The sequence below is a fragment of the Drosophila takahashii genome, chromosome 3R (assembly GCF_030179915.1).
Source record: "Drosophila takahashii strain IR98-3 E-12201 chromosome 3R, DtakHiC1v2, whole genome shotgun sequence".
Classification (NCBI taxonomy): Eukaryota; Metazoa; Arthropoda; class Insecta; order Diptera; family Drosophilidae; genus Drosophila; species Drosophila takahashii.
The window spans coordinates 19,827,642-19,848,215 of record NC_091681.1 but is presented as its reverse complement, the minus strand read 5'-3'; the positions used below and the strand labels follow the sequence as shown (position 1 = coordinate 19,848,215).

At 44.0% G+C, this 20,574-nt stretch overlaps 2 protein-coding genes and 1 long non-coding RNA gene across 10 annotated transcripts in view; 1 reads left to right on the top strand and 2 right to left on the bottom strand.

The window, feature by feature from the left end:
- Window positions 1–20,574, bottom strand: part of LOC108064435 (Shal K[+] channel interacting protein) — a 166,997-nt gene that overhangs the window by 72,616 nt on the left and 73,807 nt on the right. The window contains exon 5 of one of the 7 annotated variants that reach the window (XM_070216875.1): window positions 4,079–4,206. The exons of the other annotated variants lie outside the window; for them this stretch is intronic. Coding sequence (XP_070072976.1) covers window positions 4,126–4,206 — 81 coding nt within the window. The 3' untranslated portion in view covers window positions 4,079–4,125. Of the gene's footprint in view, window positions 1–4,078; window positions 4,207–20,574 lie in introns of those variants that run through there. 7 annotated transcript variants of the gene reach the window in all.
- On the bottom strand, window positions 6,314–12,018 carry Gld2 (GLD2 poly(A) polymerase). Of its 2 annotated transcripts, none has more exons than XM_070216874.1 (4): window positions 11,792–12,018; window positions 9,021–11,729; window positions 8,280–8,543; window positions 6,314–8,211 (listed from the first exon to the last, which is right to left on the bottom strand). In XM_070216874.1, the coding sequence occupies exons 2-4, from the start codon at window positions 11,517–11,519 to the stop codon at window positions 6,994–6,996; spliced, it is 3,981 nt and encodes a 1,326-aa protein (XP_070072975.1). In that variant the 5' UTR covers window positions 11,520–11,729; window positions 11,792–12,018; the 3' UTR covers window positions 6,314–6,993. The 2 variants fall into 2 exon arrangements, with proteins under 2 accessions (XP_070072975.1, XP_017007432.2); XM_017151943.3 differs by having other exon boundaries at window positions 9,006–11,729; window positions 11,792–12,017.
- Window positions 11,932–20,574, top strand: part of LOC138913366 (uncharacterized) — a 30,466-nt gene continuing 21,823 nt past the window's right edge. The window contains exons 1-2 of the long non-coding RNA XR_011419062.1: window positions 11,932–12,047; window positions 14,443–15,346. This is a non-coding gene — a long non-coding RNA (uncharacterized lncRNA). The remainder of the gene's footprint in view (window positions 12,048–14,442; window positions 15,347–20,574) is intronic.

The following is a 20,574-nucleotide window of genomic DNA, read 5'->3' as shown; positions in this document are numbered from 1 at the left end:
GCTGGACTTCTGAAGTCAGACAGAAGGAGTCTCGCATTAACAGGACGAGTCTGGCAGCAGGACTCTCCACCTAATTATTATGCTATATGCGTGCGGGGTGCAAAACAAACGCACAGACGGCATCCAGAAAGAGGCAGCAATACGGAGTGAGAAAGAGGTGGCAAGACGGGCAACGAGAGAGAGAGGGCACATAATAATAAGTAGAAACCCAACTGGGAAAATGAACATGGACCAGTTCTAGGACTTAAACTTGGACTTGAGTCCCGGCCATTGTTATGGCCTTCTCTTCTCTGCCCACTTTTATTCGACACTCCAATTCCCAGTTTCGGCTCTTTGCTATTCCCCAGCTACGCATTTTCGATTTCAATACAAATAAAGAAATTGCCCGAAGAAAGCTAGAAATTGGCAATGGCAGCCGCAGAACGAAGATGGCGGAGAAAACTGGAGAAACTTTTCCTTTCGGCCAGCACTTAGGACCCACAAGGAGCTGATGAAGAAACCACAATAACAGCAGCACCAACAACAGCAACAATAACAACAACTCGAAATGCAATTAAGTCTCGTAGCCGGAAAAATCTCAGTTGGAAAGTCCGTGTGCAAAAGCCTCGGGTTTTCCCACAAAAATTTCATGCGTTTCAGCGTGAGCTCAATAAAAATTGCGAAAAGGACTTGAGTTAATGCCAGCACAGAGATAGAGTGGGAAAGAGATGGATAGAATATATTCGCTCGCCCACTCTAACTGCATTCTGCACTGGCAAAAGGTATTAAAAAAAGAACACAAAAAAGAAGCCATCGAGGGTAAAAAGAATGAGTGAGAAAAATTATTATTTCACATTTAGCACGTAACGCACATAAATCCTTTTAAATAAACGTTTGGCACGTTTTTTGTAATATTCCTCGCAGCGCGGACTGCAACGTTGTCCAGGTCCAGCAAAAAGGACGCAGGATGCAGGACGCAGGACTGCAGGTAGGAGTCTGAGTCCAGGCAGACACTTAAGCCTTATCCTTGCCAGCGCAACTCAGAGACTGAGCTGCGTGCTTTTTTAATTTCTTTCTTTCAAGCAAATGGGATGAAGAGTGAAGAGTTTAAATGTCTCGACGAGCCGAAGGGTTAAATACTCTCTAAGAAGTTCTCACTGAAAAAATAAAAATAAACTAAAATTCTATAGATCGCTTACAATTCAAGGATAAATTACCAAAAAACCAAAAATCCTCATTAAAAGACTTGTTTTGGCTACCAACAGCCAAGTGATTCTGCAGCTCCTTAGCATATTCACAATACCCTTTAGTTAAGGCCACAAATTACTTAAATCAGCGGCAAAGAAGGGGCCAGAAGGACAGCAGCCGGCAAGGATTATGGCATCATTCACCATGGCGCATGCAAATGGGCACTGAAATTAATCACGACGAGCTCCAAGGAGCTGACAGTCGGCAGCACCATGACCACCGGCATTCGTAAGTTGCTTTTTAATTGATCGGATTCGCGAGACGCAGCGCGAAGGACAGCTCCTTGGCTCGGCTCCTTTCCTGCTTTCCTTCACTAATTGCAGACGCTTTTGGCTCTGCTTCTGGGACTCTCCTCTGGCGCACATTCATCATTCTGGAATAACTATAACAAAAATTCATAATCGAGCCAAGACGGTTTTCGTAGAGGGGTGCCAAATGCAAATGCAAATGATATGCCAGGCAGCCAGACTGGCAAAAGTTATCTTCTGCATTGCAGATAGAGCGAACATCCGCCCGAATCCGGAGTCCTGTGACTTTACTTCACTTTCGGCGAGATCCTAACGACTGACACGTGAGAAGTTTTTAACACGTACACGAAGAGGCCAGAGAAATTTACGAGTTGCTGCTGCTGCTTCTCCTCCTTGGTGATTTATTTTCTCCACAGTATGAATTTCCTTGAAGTCGCCTTGTTTTTCTTATTATTATTTTTCAGCTTTTTTGTTACTTTTTGCTTTAATTTTTATCACTCTCCCCCGGTCTGTGGCTGTCTGAAGGTGCCACACAGGTAGCACGCGATAAGACTGGCCGCCGCCGCACACTCGAAAGCGGAAAACCGCAGGAGGAATATCCTTGGAGGTGGAGTGGAAAATAAAACTGAAAGCCGGGCACAAGAAGGAAATGCAAAAAATGACACGAAATCGTTAAGCGACAACCGGCAACTTCGACTTGAACTCCGCCGCAGAGCTGACACTTGCAACTCCGCCACTCCACCCCCTCATTTTCCCATTTCCCCAAGCCTTTTCCCCTTTTTTCCGGCGGCTCCTCGACTAACAAGCGTGCCCAGGCAACGGAAATACTTGCCCCCGTTCGCGGCAAGTGTGGCGGCGATAAGCAGTGCCACGCCTACTCAACCTCAGCCCCCGCACCCCTTCACTAAAAAGTACGACCCCTTTTTACTTGGCTCGCACTTGAAACGATATGCAAATGTGCATGTGGCAACCCTCGGGGGCCAGGTAAACCAGCGACCCTCGCCAAAACTCTTTTTGTAACTCTTCAACGTTTCCAAAAAAAGAAATAAACAATTTATGTAACGAACTACAGTGTCAGTCGAAATAATAGCACAACTAGTTGACGACTAGTTTGATTTATGTTTAATTTAAGTCATTTAATTTTAAAAGAAATATTTGTTGAGCTTCAAGCTTTGAAGACTGTCAAAAGGCTTCTATTTTATTTTTACAAATAATTTGTATTTAATTTGAAAAAAAAAATATATATATTGTCCTGGAAACTTTCATCAATTAATTTAGAGTTTTTAACTCTTTAAGTATATATTTTTCAAGCTCTGGCAAAATTTGTTATAAACGAGAAAGACAACCTTAGTTATATTTTTTCGCCCTCAACTGTGGTAAAAAGAAATCTTTATCGATAGATTGTTAGGGGGCCATCGATGACAGCGATACGACAGGGATATGGATTGCAGCTAGATATATTCGGGCAGATATGGATATGGATATGGACACGGATGATGAAGGGCTGTGCTCTGCATGAATTTCAATTTTCATATAAACAAAAAATGCGGGTAATTTGTGTGTGCGTGGATTTTTGCGATCGATTTTGTTTCCATCGGTTGTCACTCTTGTCACACAAAGGCAACACTGGCATGCGTGTGCCCCCGTCTCGCTCTTACCCCTTTCCGCTGCCCTTTCTCTTTCGCACACTCAGGATATTTCACCATTTTCCAGCCTGAGGAGGCAGGACATGCAGCTTTTTCTGCGGTTGATTTTAAATTGTCTGCCCAGAATTCGGCGAAAAAAAAAAAACAAAAAAGAAAAGCCGTCATATGAAAAATGCATAATAAATGAGCTTGATTGCCGAATCGGCGGAAAAGGCGGCGGCAGTGGGCGTGGCAGCGACTGTTCAAACACGCCTTAAAGCTTTATGGTAAGGCAACTTTCCCCGCTTTTTACATTGATTGATTTTTGTTCGCTGCTCGTTGTTATAGCCAAGGCGTTTAACTATCTGAAGGGCGTGGCTCTTACAGAAATTGAGTTGTTTTAAATGCAAAGGGCGGAAACCGAAAAACAAACTCTAAATGAGTCATAAAACTAGTGGAAGAAATTCTGTGCTTAGGAAACGTTTTATGGTTGATCGTAAAATAAAGTGTCGCAAATGAAAAATTCTAAGTAAAAGCGTTAATAAAAATATACTTTTTAAAATTTATGTCCACAGGCGCAATTGTAATAATTTTTATCTTCAATACTCTTTTGTTTCAAGTTTAAGATCCTATTCATTCCGTGTACAGAGTAAATAAAATCAAGTGTAGGCAAACACAACAGCGAAATGTTTGTTTTAACCACGGAAAACATTTCCACAATGTGACGCAGAATTTTAAATATTTAATGAATTTCTAATTGTGCGGGAATGTACACACATGTGAGCAATTCGCCCACACTAATCTACATTGTATTATGCACGGCATTTATCACAAAGTTGAAATGATTTATTGTTTTCAAATTTAAATTCAGCTCTCTGTCTCTGAATTATGCTAAGTGCTTTAGCATTAGGCAAACCAAAACATGGCTCCAAAAACAAAACAAAACCAAAAAAAAGCGGGGAAAACAAATGCATTAAATTGCATTTAAAACTAATTAAAATTGTAGACAAGCACTTACGCTAACATTATTTATTATTGTTGTTGCTGCTGCTGCTGTTGATGCTGCTTTTGTGGTGTGTTAAAAAGGTTTGTCGTAATGAGCTTACCTGCAATTAAAAGAACAAATAGAGAGTATAATTTAGTAAGCTGTTGTTGAAAAACTAAAATGGCATTAAGGGCATTTAAAGTTCATTAAAAAAAATGAACCGCCTCCAACGCAATCAGAAGCCACTCAACCTTGGACTCACACACATTCCCCATTTGCCCATTGAGGCACTCATTCATTTATTCATTCATTCGTTCGGTTGTTCACTCTCTTATCCTCCGGTTCTGCAGTTGTCCACCTGCCTCAGGTAATTTGTTGCTCAGTGACCAACGGGGAAACAAAGGCCCAGAGACATAGAAACGCAATCCCATGTCGGATCCTTGTGTTCGCTGCATCTTTTCCAATCCAAACCCTTTTTGTCTCTGTGCGTCCATAAAAAAAGAGCACAGGAAAATTGAAATGACATCGAATGAAAATTCCCGTACGTGTCCCAAACAATATAAAAGCCAAGACCGAAAACCCAATCCCAATCCCGAGATCCATGGGGAGTAATCGCTCTTTCTCCAGCACAGAGGCAGACAAAAAGGAAAACCTCTCATGTGGGAGGAAAAAATACAAAAAAAAAGAGGAAAAAAGAAAAGTGTCCAAGTAATCGAGCAACTTCAATTTGCTGGCTCTGGTGGAAAAATGAAAATTGTCAACCAGAGTTTTCGCCCCATCCCCCCTCTTTATGATTCCATTTAGCGCCTGGCACGCCAATTACAATGACAATGAATAATTATTCAAGACCAAAGACCAAATCCCGGACAGGAATTTTAATGCAGCAGCTGCTGCTCTCTATTTTTCCCTCAATTCACCACCAACCTCCGCCCCTCCGCCTTTTAACAAATTTCACAAATTTTTCCGTTCCGTGCAAAATTTTAATGAAGTTCATCTCTAGCATTCCACCGACCAGCGCCCTTTGTTGTGCAAATTGTCTTAGCCCACGGTTTGGATTGGATCGGATTGGGGTATAATTCCAATTCCGAATGCAAATGCATTACCATTAACAAAAGACATTAATTACTTGGCAGAGGAGAATGAAAAATGGCTGAGGGACTTGGCTGCGCCGTTTAATTGCCAAACATTTTTGCACATATGCACAAATTAGTGTGACAATTGTTCGGCTGCGTTAATGATGATGATGATTATGGAGCGCTGATATAGCGCTGCCATTCGATATTGCATTACAGCCAAACCATCCACATCCACATTGTCACCCACCCAATTGCAATCGAAAATCCAAATCCCAAACCAAATCCCGTTGACAATTTTCGCCATTAGGTGGGCGACGACAGGAACCATCGGCATTATATCAATTACCCAATACACAGGGACGGGACGACGTCAGGACATGCAACCCCAAAAACGCACAGCCATCGATTGTGAACCTCCTGAAATCGAGCATTGCAATTGATGAAATAATTTGCTGCACTGACATTTTTGGTTGCCATCGATACCATCGAACCAAACCGAAACAGATGCAGAGGGAGATGGTAACAGAGTTTTGGATGGAAAATGCCTGGACTGTCGCCACGCCCCCTTTCGAACTGGATTGGCATTGTCCATCAGCTACCACCATCCAATCCTCTATTGCGTAACAGCTGCATCAATGATTTGATTTGATTTCCTTAGATAATTGCCAAACTGAAACATGTGCGAGAATTTCGGCCATCCGGAGAGCGCCTGTCCCAAGGGTGATATTCGATGATGACGGCAACCACTAAGAATTAATCAGAGCGGAATATCAAATTGAGCATCCTAAATAATTTCATTCGCCTATAGTTCGAGAGACCCCAGAGAGTCCAAGTGTTGAAATGAAGGCATGCAGACTGGGATCAGATTCGGGTTTTAATGGCCTGATGATGGATGATTTCATTGGGTTGATTTATGCACACATGTACGGAAATATTCAGCATTGTGGAAAACATTCATAATAAAAACAGTTCTTCAGGGTCCAAATAAATACAATTTCAAGTTTAAGTCCCTTTCCATAAATTAACAATATTATTGTGTTTGGGGTTTTATTTTTATAATTTTTTTGGCGCTATCATCAGGTTAAATCAAGTTCTTGGCTGAGTTTTTCCACCCAACCGTTTAACTCGTGAGCTTTTTTGTGAAGATTTGCGCGGTTTTTACATTTTTCACTGGTTTGTTACAAATTTTGTCGTATTTTTTTGTTTTACATTTTATTTATTTTATGTTTTTTTTTGTGGGTTTATGTGTTTTATGATTTTATGTTACCTACAAACCTACACCTGTATAAAAAGTAGGAATTTAGAAATGTACTGCTCCCTACTTTGTACAAAACTGCTTTATATATTTTTTTTTACATTTTTGAATTTTGTTAATTTTTTTTTCGATTTTTTAATGATGTTCTTTCTTCCAGGCTTTATTTATTAGCAATTATCTTGCTTTGAAGCTTGTGAAAACGAGTCTAGTCGTTGTGGTACGCAAACACTTGAAAATGTTTCTTGCATTTTAGCAGATTTTAGTGTTTTTTTTTGCGACCGACTTTGCATTGGGATAGATGATGTGTCGTTATTTATTTGGTCATTTCACATATGGTGAATCGAAATGATCTAATTTCCTACTATGCATATGTAATCCAACGTCAAATTTAAATCGGTTTAAATGGGTCCGGCAACTACTACAAAAAACTTCCGATCACAACCTTTCAATTTTTTTTTACATCCTGATTCGGGGGAATATAAAAGTATTTCTTGTCTTTTTGATGGTCTGCGATTATTGTGTGCTGTGTATTTTTTGGTTCTAGTTTTGGTTTCTATAGAGGGTGATAGTTTTTTTTTTAAGCAAGCGGTGGCTCGGTGGCCACAGAGTCCTTTTTGGACGGCATCTTCTTGGAGATCTTGTTTCTTTTGCCAGCTCTTTCACCGTTTGTATCATACTGATTGTAGCTGCTGGCTGGGTTGGTATCGGGTTTTCTATTAATGTCACTCCAAATGGCTGTCGTTGCCTTGTCCACCATTAGCTTTGAGGATCTCGGCGAGGACACTTTGCTATTGGATCGGGAGGAGCCTCTATTGGCCCGCAAATGGGGATGGTGGTGTTGGAGCTGCTGCTGACCCTCGTAGAAATCACCCTCCGAATCCACCGAGGGCTGTTGCATCAGGATTGTGGGTCCGTCGTAGCCCTCGAATATAGAGTTCAGATTCCTTGTCGACTCCAGACGCCGGCAGCTGGCCATAAAGATGGCTCTGATGCGCTCAAAGGTATCCGAATCGTACACCGACCGTGCTGTATTCGTCTGATCGAAGGGCTCTTCGATGCACAGCTCGTTCCATTGGTGTATATCGTTTTTGGGGGCCGTGGCCGCCCGACAAACCTCCACGGGCAGGACACCACCCACCCGTATCGAGATGGCGTACTTTCCGTACTCGAAGCCACTGTAATAGTGCAGGAAACCCAGCAACAGCTCACCCAGGGACTGGGTGTTCTCCGACTGATACGGCGCCATCACCTCGTTCATGTCCACGTACCCAAAGTCGCTGGGCTGCAGGAGTCCAAACTTCTCCGGGTACAGCTTGTGCAGGCAGGGAAGTACCGGTGGACTTGCGCCGACCTGCAGGTAGTGAATGACCATCAGCATGAGCGAATAGCTCGAAATGGTCATGTTCTTGGCATTGTTGATGTTGTGATATTGGGCCCACTGCTTGACGGTCAGGGCCATCGGGCGCACGCGCCACTCCAGCTGGGAATAGCAGTACAGGAGATGGGTGTTCCTGATTCCCACGGAGTTATTAAAGTTGATGTCCACCTCCACCTTGTGCCGTCGGTCGGTGAATCGCAGTATGGGCACCCGGGCCTCGATTAGATTAAAGTCCTGGAACATATTCGAGCGGTTCAGCAGCTCCTTCATCAGTTGCAGGTGATAGACGGCCTCCATGCGCGGATCCATGTTCGGATTTGTGCAGGCCAGCATGCAAATGTCCATGTCCGAGCACTTGGAACCAAAGTACGAGATGGTGGAGCCTACTAAGTAAAGCCCATATCTTGGATATGTTGTCTGCATAACGTTGGAGAACCAGAAACTTTAGCCTTATATTGAAAATACCTCACCATAACTCAACTCACCATGGCCATTGAGTAAATGGAGCGCCACAGTCGCATCTTGGTCTTGTAAACATGACGCGTCTGCTGCGCCTCGAGGAACTTCCGCCAGATGGAAATGGACAAGGGCTCCCACTTGTTTCTATTGGCCACTGTTTTCGGTGGCCTCTTCATTTCCACCATTTTGGCTCGGAGCAAGAAGCGATCCGCTGGCGTATAACCAAAGAATTCGCGCCAATACCGATTGTGAATCACCAAGGGCAGTTCTTCCTCGGTTACTTCTTCTGGCTTTGGGGATCAGGATTGGGAATGGTTGAAAAAACATAGGAAACGGTGTTTTCTTCGGTGACCGAAGATTTACGGTACTTTTTTCTTTTAGTTTTTGAAATTTAATAACGTGAAATAGCTACTAATAGCTAAATAGCTAAGAAACGTATGTAATATCAATTTTAACTTGATATGGGTATTTCATGTAAAAACGATATGGGTTTTGAATAACCAAAAATTTACATGCACATATCGATGTTACGGCGACTTTTTGCTTTTTTTTTTGTGTGTAGAATCTTTATGACTAATATAAAAAATTTATTATATTCAATTTGGAAAAATTATTTATTTCATAAAGTGAGTGCTAGAAATCGTATAACAATTGCGCCATATAAAGTGAGCTATCAGACAAACGGACATAGAAACTAAAAAACTTCTTTCAAAAGGTATAGCCAATTATCGGCGCTATTCGAGATGACCTACCATGATGATATTGACCTTGGGAGCCATGGCACTTCTGCTGGAGCAGGCGGAGGGACTGCAGGAGAGATTGGAGGCCACCGAGATGTTGTCGGGCTCCTCGGCAATCTCCTTCAAGCGGCTCTTGCCATTTTCAAGGCCATCCTGCTGCAGCTGATCCAGTTTGTAGACCAAATCGTCCGGACATTGACTCAACATATCGCCGCAGCAGCTCATTCCGCGGGGACTGAAAGGATGATGATGCGACTGCATGTGGCACCTGTACCCGTTGGTCGGCGCTCCGGTAGGTTGCCCCTTCCTCTCCAGCTCCCTGAGATGATGCATATCGCCGTAGGGCACCAGATTCGGACCACTCAGATCGGGCTCCTGGGCTCCGGTGGCCAGGGCCAGGCAACTGACCATTATGTTGCGCACCACCGACTCCACGGAGGCATCGCTGAGCTCGCTCTCGGTCGCATCGCTCTCCACACTGGGAGCCAGGCTGGCCAAAGAGTGGCCATCGTCGCCATCGCCGTTTAAGCCGTCGGGCTCGGAACTCGGATGCGACAGCAGACAAGAGCGGGCGTCCAGTTCGGAGGTGTCCTGCTTGAAGCCGGGCGGCTCCAGGTCGGAGGAGAAGCCGCCATTGGCTGGATCCAGACCCAAGTCAGCATATTCCTGGCGCTGATCAAAGTCCGAGTCCAGCGGCTGCTCGCCCTCCGAGGTGGCGCTGCTGGCCGTGACCGTGGCTGCTGCTCCTCCTCCTAATCCACCAGCTCCCCCTGCTACTCCCGGCATTGGAACTGCTCCTCCTCCTCCTACTCCTGCTGCTCCCAAAACTCCTGGTGTTCCGGGTGCATAGACCATGTAGTGTCCCGGTTGGTAGACATATCCATCCATGTGTCGGGATTGATAGAAACGCGATCCTTGATAGGCATTTGCTCCCTGGAACTTGGCAGCCCTACGTCCAGTATTTTGTGGCTGTTGTGGCGGTTGGTAGTTACTACCGATAGGTGGCGCTGCTATTGTCACGGTTTTCTGCTCCTCTATGGAATTGTAGCGCATTCGGTTTCTGTAGGTGCGATTGGGATGCTTGTTTGGTGAAATCGAGGTACTCGAACTGGGAGGTTTATCCAGTTGGGATTTCGAGGAGGAATTTGACAGGGATCCCGAGGAGTTCGAGGTCTGTTCCTTGCCCACCGAATTCTTTCCGCCCCTCTTGGAATTGTGACGATTTCTGGAATAGTTGTTGTTGGTCGAAGCAGCCGCTTGATTGCTTCGATTATTCTGCTCGCTGGCTGCTCCTGTTGTAGCAACTACAGTTGTTGGTCCTCCGGCTGCTCCTGCTCCTGTTCCTCCTTGATAGCCACGGGCAGTAGTAGCCACAAAGGGCGCCTTGAATCGCGGTCCTCCGCCCATTCCGCCGGTGATGCTGTTGTAGAAGGTCTTGGAATCCCTGTGGAATACCGTTGAACCCGCCGCCGTGGGCACTCCTCCCTGTCTGCCCGATCCCAGGCGATCGCGGTGTGATCCCGGTCTTCCGTAGCGCCAGGGGCTGCTCACCTGCGGAGCATTTCCCAGGCTCGGAGGGGCTTCCTCGCCAGCTTCGCCACTCACCACTGATGCTGCCGTCGGTTGGGCCATCACATGTGGCTGCTGCTGCTGCTGCTGGGCGACATGGCGACTGGTTCGCTGCATTCCCGGGACCGTAGCGGCATGTAATCCGCCCGTGGCCTGATTGTAGTAGCCCGGATATATGATCCGCTGGCCGTAGGGATGCTCAAAGCCCACCGGCATCATGGGTATGCCGTATTGCGAGGAATATGCCTGATTGTAGGGATAGTTCCGATCGAACTGCCAGACGGCGTTTTCCGTGTGCCACAGGCGTCGCTGGGGTCCCGTTGGCAGGTAACCCTGGTAGATGAACTGGGCCACTCCTTCGGCTCCCGTTGCCGGTGGAGTCACTGCTGAGGATGCTACTGCTCCTGATCCTCCAGCCGTTCCCGTCGCACCGACATAACGAATTCCCGACGAACTGCAGCCAGCTGCGGATCGTGGCGATGCCACGCCCACCGTAGTTAACAGGGGCATATGGGTGGTTAGCAGGGGAACAGTGGTTCTCACCGTTCGCGGCGTTATCGATGAAGGCGTCGGTATATTGAGCGTAATGCCTGCCATTCCGCTGCCGATCCCGTAGAGAAACTCCATGGAGTACTTGTAGCCGCCCGGTGGTCGGGGACATGTGTGCACCACCGTGGCCTTGCGCTCCCTCCGTGGTTTCGGTTCATCCTTGTTGGATTCCTCAGCTTGCAAAGTTGGAGCTGGTTCTTCCAGTGCTCCTAATCCTTCCGTTGGTGTGGCTTTCGGTGTGGTCATGGTAATGGTGGTGTTCAAAGTGGTGTCGGTGTCGGTGGTGCTGGTGGTTGTTGCCGGTGACGCTGTGGTGTTTGTGGTGGTGTTGCTAGTGGTCGTCGTTGTTGCTGCTGCTGCCGTGGCACTCGATGGTGCCGCTGCTGCCATTGCCAGAGCAGTGGACATTGCTACCGATACGGCCTAGTCACGATCCAAACGACATATATCTATATATATGTGCGTACGCAAACGCAGATTGCTAAAGAATATGTTGTGTGTCCGGTACCTTAATCTGTCACTCCTAGTAAGCAAAGAGTTGACAGCAAACTGAACGCCAGGCGAAGGGGTTTCAATTTTTTCGGCTGGATTCTTCTGGGGTGACTAGAAAAGGGGGCTCTAGAAGACCAAAAACAAATAGCCAATAAAGGAAGCTCAAAGGTCGTGTGTATTATTTCTACCTTAAAGTGCCGATCTTAAAGGCCGCATTATGTCTTCAGATGGGTTGTATATATTCCTTTGATTTTGTTCTCCCCACAGTTTCGATTTTCTTGACACGTGATTTGTTGTTTCGAAATTGCCCTCTTTTTCCGATTTCTCCCACAATTTGTACAGAAATTTTACACAATTTTCACTAGGATTAATCACGACACACACAAGTAAAAAAAGTTACCTGTCATATGTGTAAAAGTTCAATGGGTAGAACCAGCAGTGTTGGTAAGACATCCAACGATTGTTTCGTAGTGTTGGGCAAAAAGAAAACCGTAAAGTGGCACACATATTGAACACTATCACTTCAAAGGATTTTTTATTTCGTCTCTGGGTTTTCACACTCTCTTTTTCCGGGTGGCAATCCTTTCAACTTCCTCCACTCACCACTTGAGCTAAATTTCCCTGACGCATTGACTAAAACAAAGAAGGCTTTCGCAAAAAGCTGACACATTTTTCTGTAAACAAGGAGAAAATAAAAGGAGAAAATCTGCGCCATCCTCTCAACATAGTTCCATTCAAAAAGTCGGCTCAGACCCGCCTCCTTTGTCTCCGTATTACGTTTACAATTTGATTTGCTTATGTAAATTATGAAGATTGCCCACAAAAAGCAACCGCAGCTTTCGAACCAAGGATTTAAAAATTCAATTCGATTTGCCGGCTCAGCCCGAAAAATGCAACCGAAAAAAACGAGAAGAAATTGCGTTCTTCTGTAATTTGAAACAAATCAAATTTATTACCCCAGACGCAGCGGCGCCATTGGCAATTTTCAGATGCGGCCAGATGCGGTGAGCATATGAAATGAGCCCCGGGAAAGGGGGTTAGCCAAGGGGACAGGGGGTTGGAATTGGTTTAGTCTACGTGCATATTCAGATACGGGGCCCCGAACGCTCACATATTCTAATTAGATTTATAACGCAACAATAACTGTGCTCTGCCTCCATTATTCCCCCTTTCCACGGCCAGATTTTCAAATTTAAAACTTTCCATGAATTATGGTCAGCGCACAGGACAAAGGGGTTCGGCAGATGCACTCGGAAAAGGTTCTATATAGTTTCCAAAAAAATGTATTTTATGTTAAATTATTGACATATTTTTAAAAGTAACAGAAGGTTTGTTTTTTTTTTTAATTTTTAATAGTAAAGTATGGCAATTTGGCATTTTTAATAAAGACTAACAGGGATAAAATATTTTTATATTTAGTCAAGTAGGAAGATAAACCAACAAAGATAGCTCTCTCCGTCATAAAAGTTTACGTGGAAATCGGTTGAGTCATGCCGTATTAGTGGACTAACCCCCTCCGCCTCATAAACCTCCTGGTACTGCCATCCTCCTCATTTAATGCTGTGTGACGCGTGTTACAGATTTTCGATTTAGCACACACCCAGAGACATTTTTTTTTTGGGATCCCTCCTCTTGCCGAACTAAAAATTAGCCCCGAAACCGGGGAAAAAAAGTTTCATATTACATGCAAGCAATTTGGCAAATAAACTGTCAGCAGCACTGAGGGATATAGAAAAAGAAAAAAAGGGCGGGAGGCGTGTGCTCTATATATATATGGCATAGTATGCAATGAAGATGCTCGGGCGGCCATCGATTGAAGGCCTGAATAATTCACAGAGAGCCAAGGAAAATGCCGTGGCCCGTGTCCCCGGGGGAAAACGCAGGATAAATAAGGCGGCGGCCAGGGGTGGAGAGTTGGGAATGCTGCGTGGGTCCCCGGGGTTGGACGCTCACATTACCTACCCACCCAAAAATACATCTTTCTTTTCCCAATTTTTTTTTATTTCTTTTTTTTGGCTTTGTAAAAATCCTAGGCATTGACTTTTTATTTACCAAAATCCATTTCGTTATGCTAAAGACAATAAAGCGTGACAGGTAATTAGATTAAACTAATTTCGGTCTCTCTTTTTATTGCCAATCAGTAACGTAACGAATTTCTTATTTTTTTGCCATTTTGGTTAATAATTTTATTAGTGTTTCCCTTGTCAAAGTGGCGGAGTTGACAGCCGATTGCCGCATTGCAACACTGCCGCCGTATATTTTTGTATCCGCGCTGTTGGACTCGCGCTGTCCCTTTATCGGGATGTGTGTGCGAAAAGCAAATAATTAATAATTCATGCAACACGATTGACAGTGCGCCCCAGTTGAACTCGTTGGCCCTGCCGTTGGTTGGTTGGTCCTTTTTTAATTTTTTCTTCCTTTTTTTTAATGTACTGTAGTACCGGCCCTCCTTTTTATTTGTGGCACGCTCATAAATTTACAATTACACATGCCCGAGTGGAGCCGGCGGTGCGCTGTTGCCTCCTTTTGCGTTGTTTTTAATTTAATAAATTAATAAAACGGCAAACGTGACAACACTGGCAACACTGGCATCAAAGTGGCAAAGTGTTGCCATTTGCATTTTTAATGCACTTTACCCTACAACTCGGCGCGTAAAAATAATTATCAACTGAATCGACGATGAGTTGGCGAAAAACCCAAACAGAGTGAGAGACAGCGGGACGATTGCAGTATAAAATTTTTAATTGAATTTTCTCAACATGCGTGTCAACTCTGACACTCTGTCAAAAGCACACCGTCTATTTCGGCTTCACAAATTCAATTTCACTTTCAATTGCAGTTAATTGCCGGCCCCCAAGCTAAATGGGTGTAAAATAAAAAATGAAAAATAAATGAAAAGGAAAGCAATGGAAGACCAAATTTAAACTCCAGCACGGACAATTTATAAGTGCGGCAGAAAAATTGTACTTTTCCTTTTGGCACACTTTGGACACACAATGCCGACTCCGGACTCCTCAGCTCCTCACCTGCTGAACGCAGTTAACCCCAATTACGGGCACAAAGACCCGGCCCGGCCCAGACAGACAGCCAACTAGTAGCTGGCAGTAGTTAAAATATTTAAGCCACAACAGCGAGGAGAAAAATGTAAGTAAGATGGAATGCTGCCGCAGGCATTAAAATAATAAGGATAAGGAAGCGGTTGTTAACCACGAAACCGCTCAAAAATGAATGAATGAATGGATGAAGGAGCTGGAGTTGAAAAGCCCAGAGTCGCGTGGCTCCATTCTCCGGCCAAGTGAGTGGTGTGACTCCTCGGCTCGTTCGGACTTTGTTCATTATGCGTTTCCTGTTTGCATAAGACCGAAAAACGAAAAACCCCGTAGTAATTGTTCTCCGCCACTGCGGCTGGCAGCCAGCGATGATTCCTCCTCCTGGTTGCTCTGCTCCTGGTTTGCTGCCCCATTGTGCCCGGCGTTAAATTTCGAAAGTTTGCCCTGCCGACTGAGCTATGCCTTCTTTCTACCGCCTCGAGGCTATTTGACAAAATGAGAAAACGGAGCGACACGGAAAAAAAAGTGAAAATTGCATTGCAGGGCGACAGGAAATAGCGAGCGTTTTCATTTTCCACTTTTTCCGCACTTTTAATTATGCAGCGAGCTAGATTTCAGTAAACATTGGAGCGGATTGGATTGGAATATACAATGTTTATCAAATGGAATTGAACCAATGGAAAGTTATGGCAAGTAAATATTATTGTTGTAATATTAGAAATATTGTAATAATAAAGATTGCTTTAAAAATAATAAATTAAATTTAATGTATTTATCAAATAGACATAAAAAAGGAGAAATAAAATCAAGCAATTTTAGGAATTGTTTTTCAGTCAGTAACTTAATTTCTTTTGTAAATTGTGAATAATGCATGACAAGTTTTCCCCATTTTACTTTCAAATTTTTCGGAATTTCCCAATGTTTTTCTATCCGAAAAGGCATTACTCAATGCCATCTGGCTTACGACTCCACTTCAGTCAGTTGTCCAGCCCCCCAGACTACACGTATCCATCGTATTACTCGGGTACTAATGAATTCACCTTACCGAAAACTGTGCCACATTTGCCTGATTAGCTTCTCAGCTGTTGTTTCTCGTGAAGTTAATGCAATCGCCTGCGATCCAATCCACCCACTGCCCAACGACGACCCACTTAAACAGGCAACGGGTCTCGACAATGAAATATATTTTTAATCAAGCCAAATCGAATTCAAAGCAATACACCGGTGCCTCATTATTTAGGCAAATGTTTGGCCATTAACTACACACAAAACGCCCAAGAGTCCGAGAATTGGAGAGTGGTGACCCGCCCGCTTTGGGCCCAAAAATTACAACCGAAAACAAATTGACAAATGTTGCCACTTAATGTGCCGGGGATAAAATGTTAAACAATTTCGTGTTGCGCTTCGTGTGCCAAAAATATACAAACTAATTAATAAGAGGAATATCGAGGGAGGATCGACCGAAAAGGGAGCCCAGGGAATTGAATTTGGTGAGTGAGTGAGTGAGTGACTGCCACACTCTGGATTTTATTTGATTTTGTAAAAATTTAATTTCAACCAGGAATTATTTCTTGGGCGGCAATTTTTCAGCGCTGTCTTCGCTGTGGAGTGACTCGCCGTGACTTCCCTCAGAGTTTGCCAAGGGAATTTTGCATTTTGTTTGAATTATTGCCTTCATTAAGATTGCGTTGTTGATTTGCCCGGCCCTCTGCGTTTTCCACTTCTCCTGTATTTTTCTGTGAGCGACAGCGTGACTCCACCTCCATCCATCCCCCATTTTTGCGTATTTCCCAGAGTCTCTCCCTTTGTTACACCTAGACCTGATCCAGACTTTATTTCTTCTCCTCACTTTTTTTTCGTTGGCCTCCCCGCTGCCCAATTATTTCGACTGTGACTGCGACTGTTACACATCTTGAATGCTGTGACTCTGCACTTGACAATAAATTATATCCCGCGAACTGGGGGGCTTGTATTTTTAGCTTAATTGTGAATGAAGTTGATCTTCCTCCTCGTCATGTGCCGACATGTGCCCACTCCCCCGAGTTTTTCTCTCTGCTTTTTTTGTGGATTTCAGTTCTGCCTACGCGTGTGTAATTGTGCGAAATTCATTCACATGGAAAATTTGCCAGACTGTAACCGCTGAAGTCATAATTATGCGAATATTTTCCCCCTCTTCGCAAGTCGGAAATGGCTTGTTCTCGCCGAGCATTTGATTGGCATTGTGAGAGGCCATCAGGGAAAGTGCTTTATTGCCTTGCGTAGGTACTCCAAAATTTTTGGTTAATTAAGGGTGGATAGAAAAGATTCTTTAAGTTATTTCCATTCTTTATTTTTCTCAGCTCTAATATTCCAACTCTTTTGATTTTTCCTAGACCGTAGATTAAGTTCTTATGGTTTTCTCCATATTCCTCATCTATTCCTTCCCTTTAGCAATTGTCTAAGCAAGGCATTACACATTTTGCTAAGCTGCTTAGGAAATAGTTCCTTTACCAGAACTTGGCCAGAACAAACCAGCCAAAGCATTCAAGTTGGAGGAAGGCAACACAACCAACAAAGCTGCCATTAAACCACTCATAACCCAGATACTTTAAGAGGGTGGTGGTGGTGGTGGTGCCGAGGAGAAAAACAATAAGTACAAATGGTATGACTATGTGGAAAGGGGGAAAAGCCCGGGAAAAGCAGGCAGCTTGTTGGCCGGTACTTATGCCAAATGCGTTTGCGATTTGTGTCAATAAACGCAGCGCAGAGGAAAAAGCTGGAAAACTCGCAAACTCCAGTGGCGAAAGCAACTCGAGGAGCGAAAGAAATTTCTATTATCTGTGCAAAGTGTGCGCGAAATTGAAAATTGCAGGCTGTCGTCGCCGTTCCCGTTTGCGTTCTCTTCGTCCTTCGAGCGGCAGGAGCGATCTAAATTTTCATAGCCATGCCAGTTGATAAACCCTAATATGACATTATGGCCAGAGCGGAGCTTTCGGCTTGTGCGCCTTGGCGTATGCCACAATATTTTGCGAAATTGCAATCGGGTTCGAGAGTTCGCGGGGAAAATAGGTATATCCCCTTGGCGATGCATCCCGGCGATATTGCAACGGGGAATTGTTGTGTTTACACTGTACATAGACAACAACATGGCAACAAGTTTACAAACACATTGCGGTTCCGCGCAAAAGTCAATTACCATTTTAACTGACAGTCCTCGAAGCTGCTGCGTTGCCATAGCCATAGTTATATCCTTCATAGCGCCAGCGATATATCTATATGCCAAACTTAACCTGCAGCAAACCCATCGATGGGCGCGGAGAGACAGCATTTCAGTCAATCAGTCGGTAATCGATTTTGTCTGGCCGGCATCGAAATCAAACTCGTTCGACACTGAGAGAAATCTTGAAAAAAATATTTCCTAACCTTAAAATAAGTCCGAGAGATAATGTAATTTTTTCACAGCATACTTTTAGACACCTTTACAAATGATTTAAAATCTTTAGAGACCTGTTTAACTTACAAAAACAAATCCCGTAAATCTTATAAGGTACTATAGTACTAAAGTTAATAATGATATAATATTTGGAGTTCAAAATAATCAATCTACAAATTTGAATTTTCTTTCAGTTTACTTCAGAACCTGGTTTGAGGTTCGGGTTTTTGGGTCTGTTGCTTGAGGTTAACAAATATGCGTCGACAGCTCCCGCTGCTTTTTACGCACAATTTTCCTTTGGCAAAAGTTGGCTTGGCGCTCGGTGGCTGGCGCGTTTGTCGAAATTGAATGTAAATATTTATTTTTATTTGCATCTGGCATCTGACTGCATGCGAGTGTGTGCGTTAGTATCTGTATCTTGTTTGCCACTCGACATAATTAGACGATGTCTGTGCGAGTCGTCGATTCGAATCGCATCGAATAGCTACGCTCATTCCGTCTGCGGTCTCCGATTGCAAATGATTGCAAACCCGTCATAGATTTACAATATTTACCCATGCAAATTGCCTTGAGCCACAGACTTGGACGGCGCGGGGATATGGGAGATGGAAATTACGGGGCGTCAACCTTAAGCCGGGCATTCATAATTGAATTTTCATGTTTGCCACACTGCCATTACTATTGCTGCAGCATTTATGAGTTGGGAAATTCTAAAAAGCCAGAATTATATATTTAACGATATGTGAGTGTACAGAGTGTTTGGAAAAAAACTAACAACGAACAGCATGCAGGGCAGACACGCAATGTTGGGCAGGTCCTGCAAAAAGGGTCCTTAACTGCCCGTTTGCTTGTTTTAATAACATAATTGAAAAGTGCTCTGAGCAAGGTAAATGGAATGCAGACGGCAGTTGGCAGCTGGCTTTGATTACAGGGGGTGGTTTTAGGATATACCTAGAAAAATATCCTATATATGAACTACCCCTATTCCGTATCCTTTAGCCGGGGTGTTGGTAATGGTGTCGATCGCGTGTTGTGGCGCCTTGTTAACAGGCGTTTGTCCTCTGTTTAAAAGGTTGAGGTTTATTAGCGTGAATCAATAGGCACACGGCTAAAGAATGGAAAACTCACAATACTGGCCCGTAATTAACTGCAATTTGACTCGCGATATTGATTCCCGGCTGTCCTGTCCGACATTCCTTGACATTTAATTCCCATCTCTCCCGATATTCCTGTGTGTCCTGTGCTAAAGTTCTTCTCCAGTTGAATAATGAGCATTCCTGGAGGGCTCTCTGGCGGAAAATTGAAACTATTTTGCATACCATTGGAAGCATTTTAATTTGAATTTCTTTCCAGCAAGTGATCAGCCATGGACAAGGCGATTTTCCTCCCGCATTTCTCCCTAATGGCATTGGCTGGCAACATTAAGGATAATTGTTGTAGTTAGCATGTACTCTGGCATTTATAATGTGCTTCATTTCATTTCCCCCCGACTCTCTTAGATTTTCCGCTGCATTTTCCACTTTTTGAAATACTTGGCTCGTTCTTCGCTCTGCTTTGCATATTTCTCTATCGCTAATGATAAAAATGTTGATTATGCATTTCTTTCTATTTTTTTTATTGCTTTTGGCTCTTTGGTGTTGATTGCGGTTGATTACGTTGGCTTGAATGGAGCAGGGGAAACGTTATTCGTGATGAAAAGCGAGGGTGAGTGATTTAATTTTAGGTGTTAACGGAAAGCTTTCACACGGGTGTTAGATAAGTTCCCCAAAAACCGAATTAATAGGTTTTTAATTCAATAGCTCTATTTCGTAGGATCTTCCATAGAACTCCCCACATACTAATGCACTCCAAGATCAAACGATACATTCATCAACATGCCATCACCATCACTCCATGGCAGCATTTCCAAAAACCATTCCATTAGCTAACCCTCTCATCTTTTCCACCCTTCACTAATTACCGTCAGTATGCCACGACTAATTGCCAAAATGCGAGTGCACAGTAAGAACTTATTAGGCCCAAAACTCCGCGTATTCGCATTCGAGTTCCGAGTGTGATTGCGATTTCGATTGCCTTCCATATCATAATTTCCAATGCCAACATTGCAAGTCAGTGCCGGCAGTTTGTCGATGGGCAGATAGACATGGAAACCGACAGAATGGACGGACCCAAACAAATTGACGTGCCGACACATCGACTAATGGACATGACTGCACTACAACGGGGAAATCCCTTCTCGAATCCACGCGGAAAATGTGAGGGAGAAGCGGAAAAAAAAACACAAATTGTAAGCTCGCGCCACCGAAAATGATAGACAAATGCCAAATGGAAACGGGGAAAATTCGCGCGCTGCAAAGTGAACGAAAATTGCTCGCTTTATGGTAAAAATTGCATAAATAAATCATGTTCTAATATTGCACTTGCCCTTGCAACAATCTGTCAGAATGGGAGTGCAGCACCCACAGGAAGCGGATGAGGATGCGGATGGGAGGATGAGAGGATGGGTCCT

What these genes read in the sequence shown, in the direction of transcription:
- Gld2 (XM_017151943.3), bottom strand. Translation starts at nt 11,519, where the DNA reads ATGTCCACTGCTCTGGCAATGGCAGCAGCGGCACCATCGAGTGCCACG. An exon ending in CCAAGGTCAATATCATCATG is followed by an intron (nt 8,544 to 9,005) that starts GTAGGTCATCTC and finishes TGATCCCCAAAG; the next exon opens with CCAGAAGAAGTAACCGAGGA. An exon ending in CCATTTACTCAATGGCCATG is followed by an intron (nt 8,212 to 8,279) that starts GTGAGTTGAGTT and finishes AACGTTATGCAG; the next exon opens with ACAACATATCCAAGATATGG.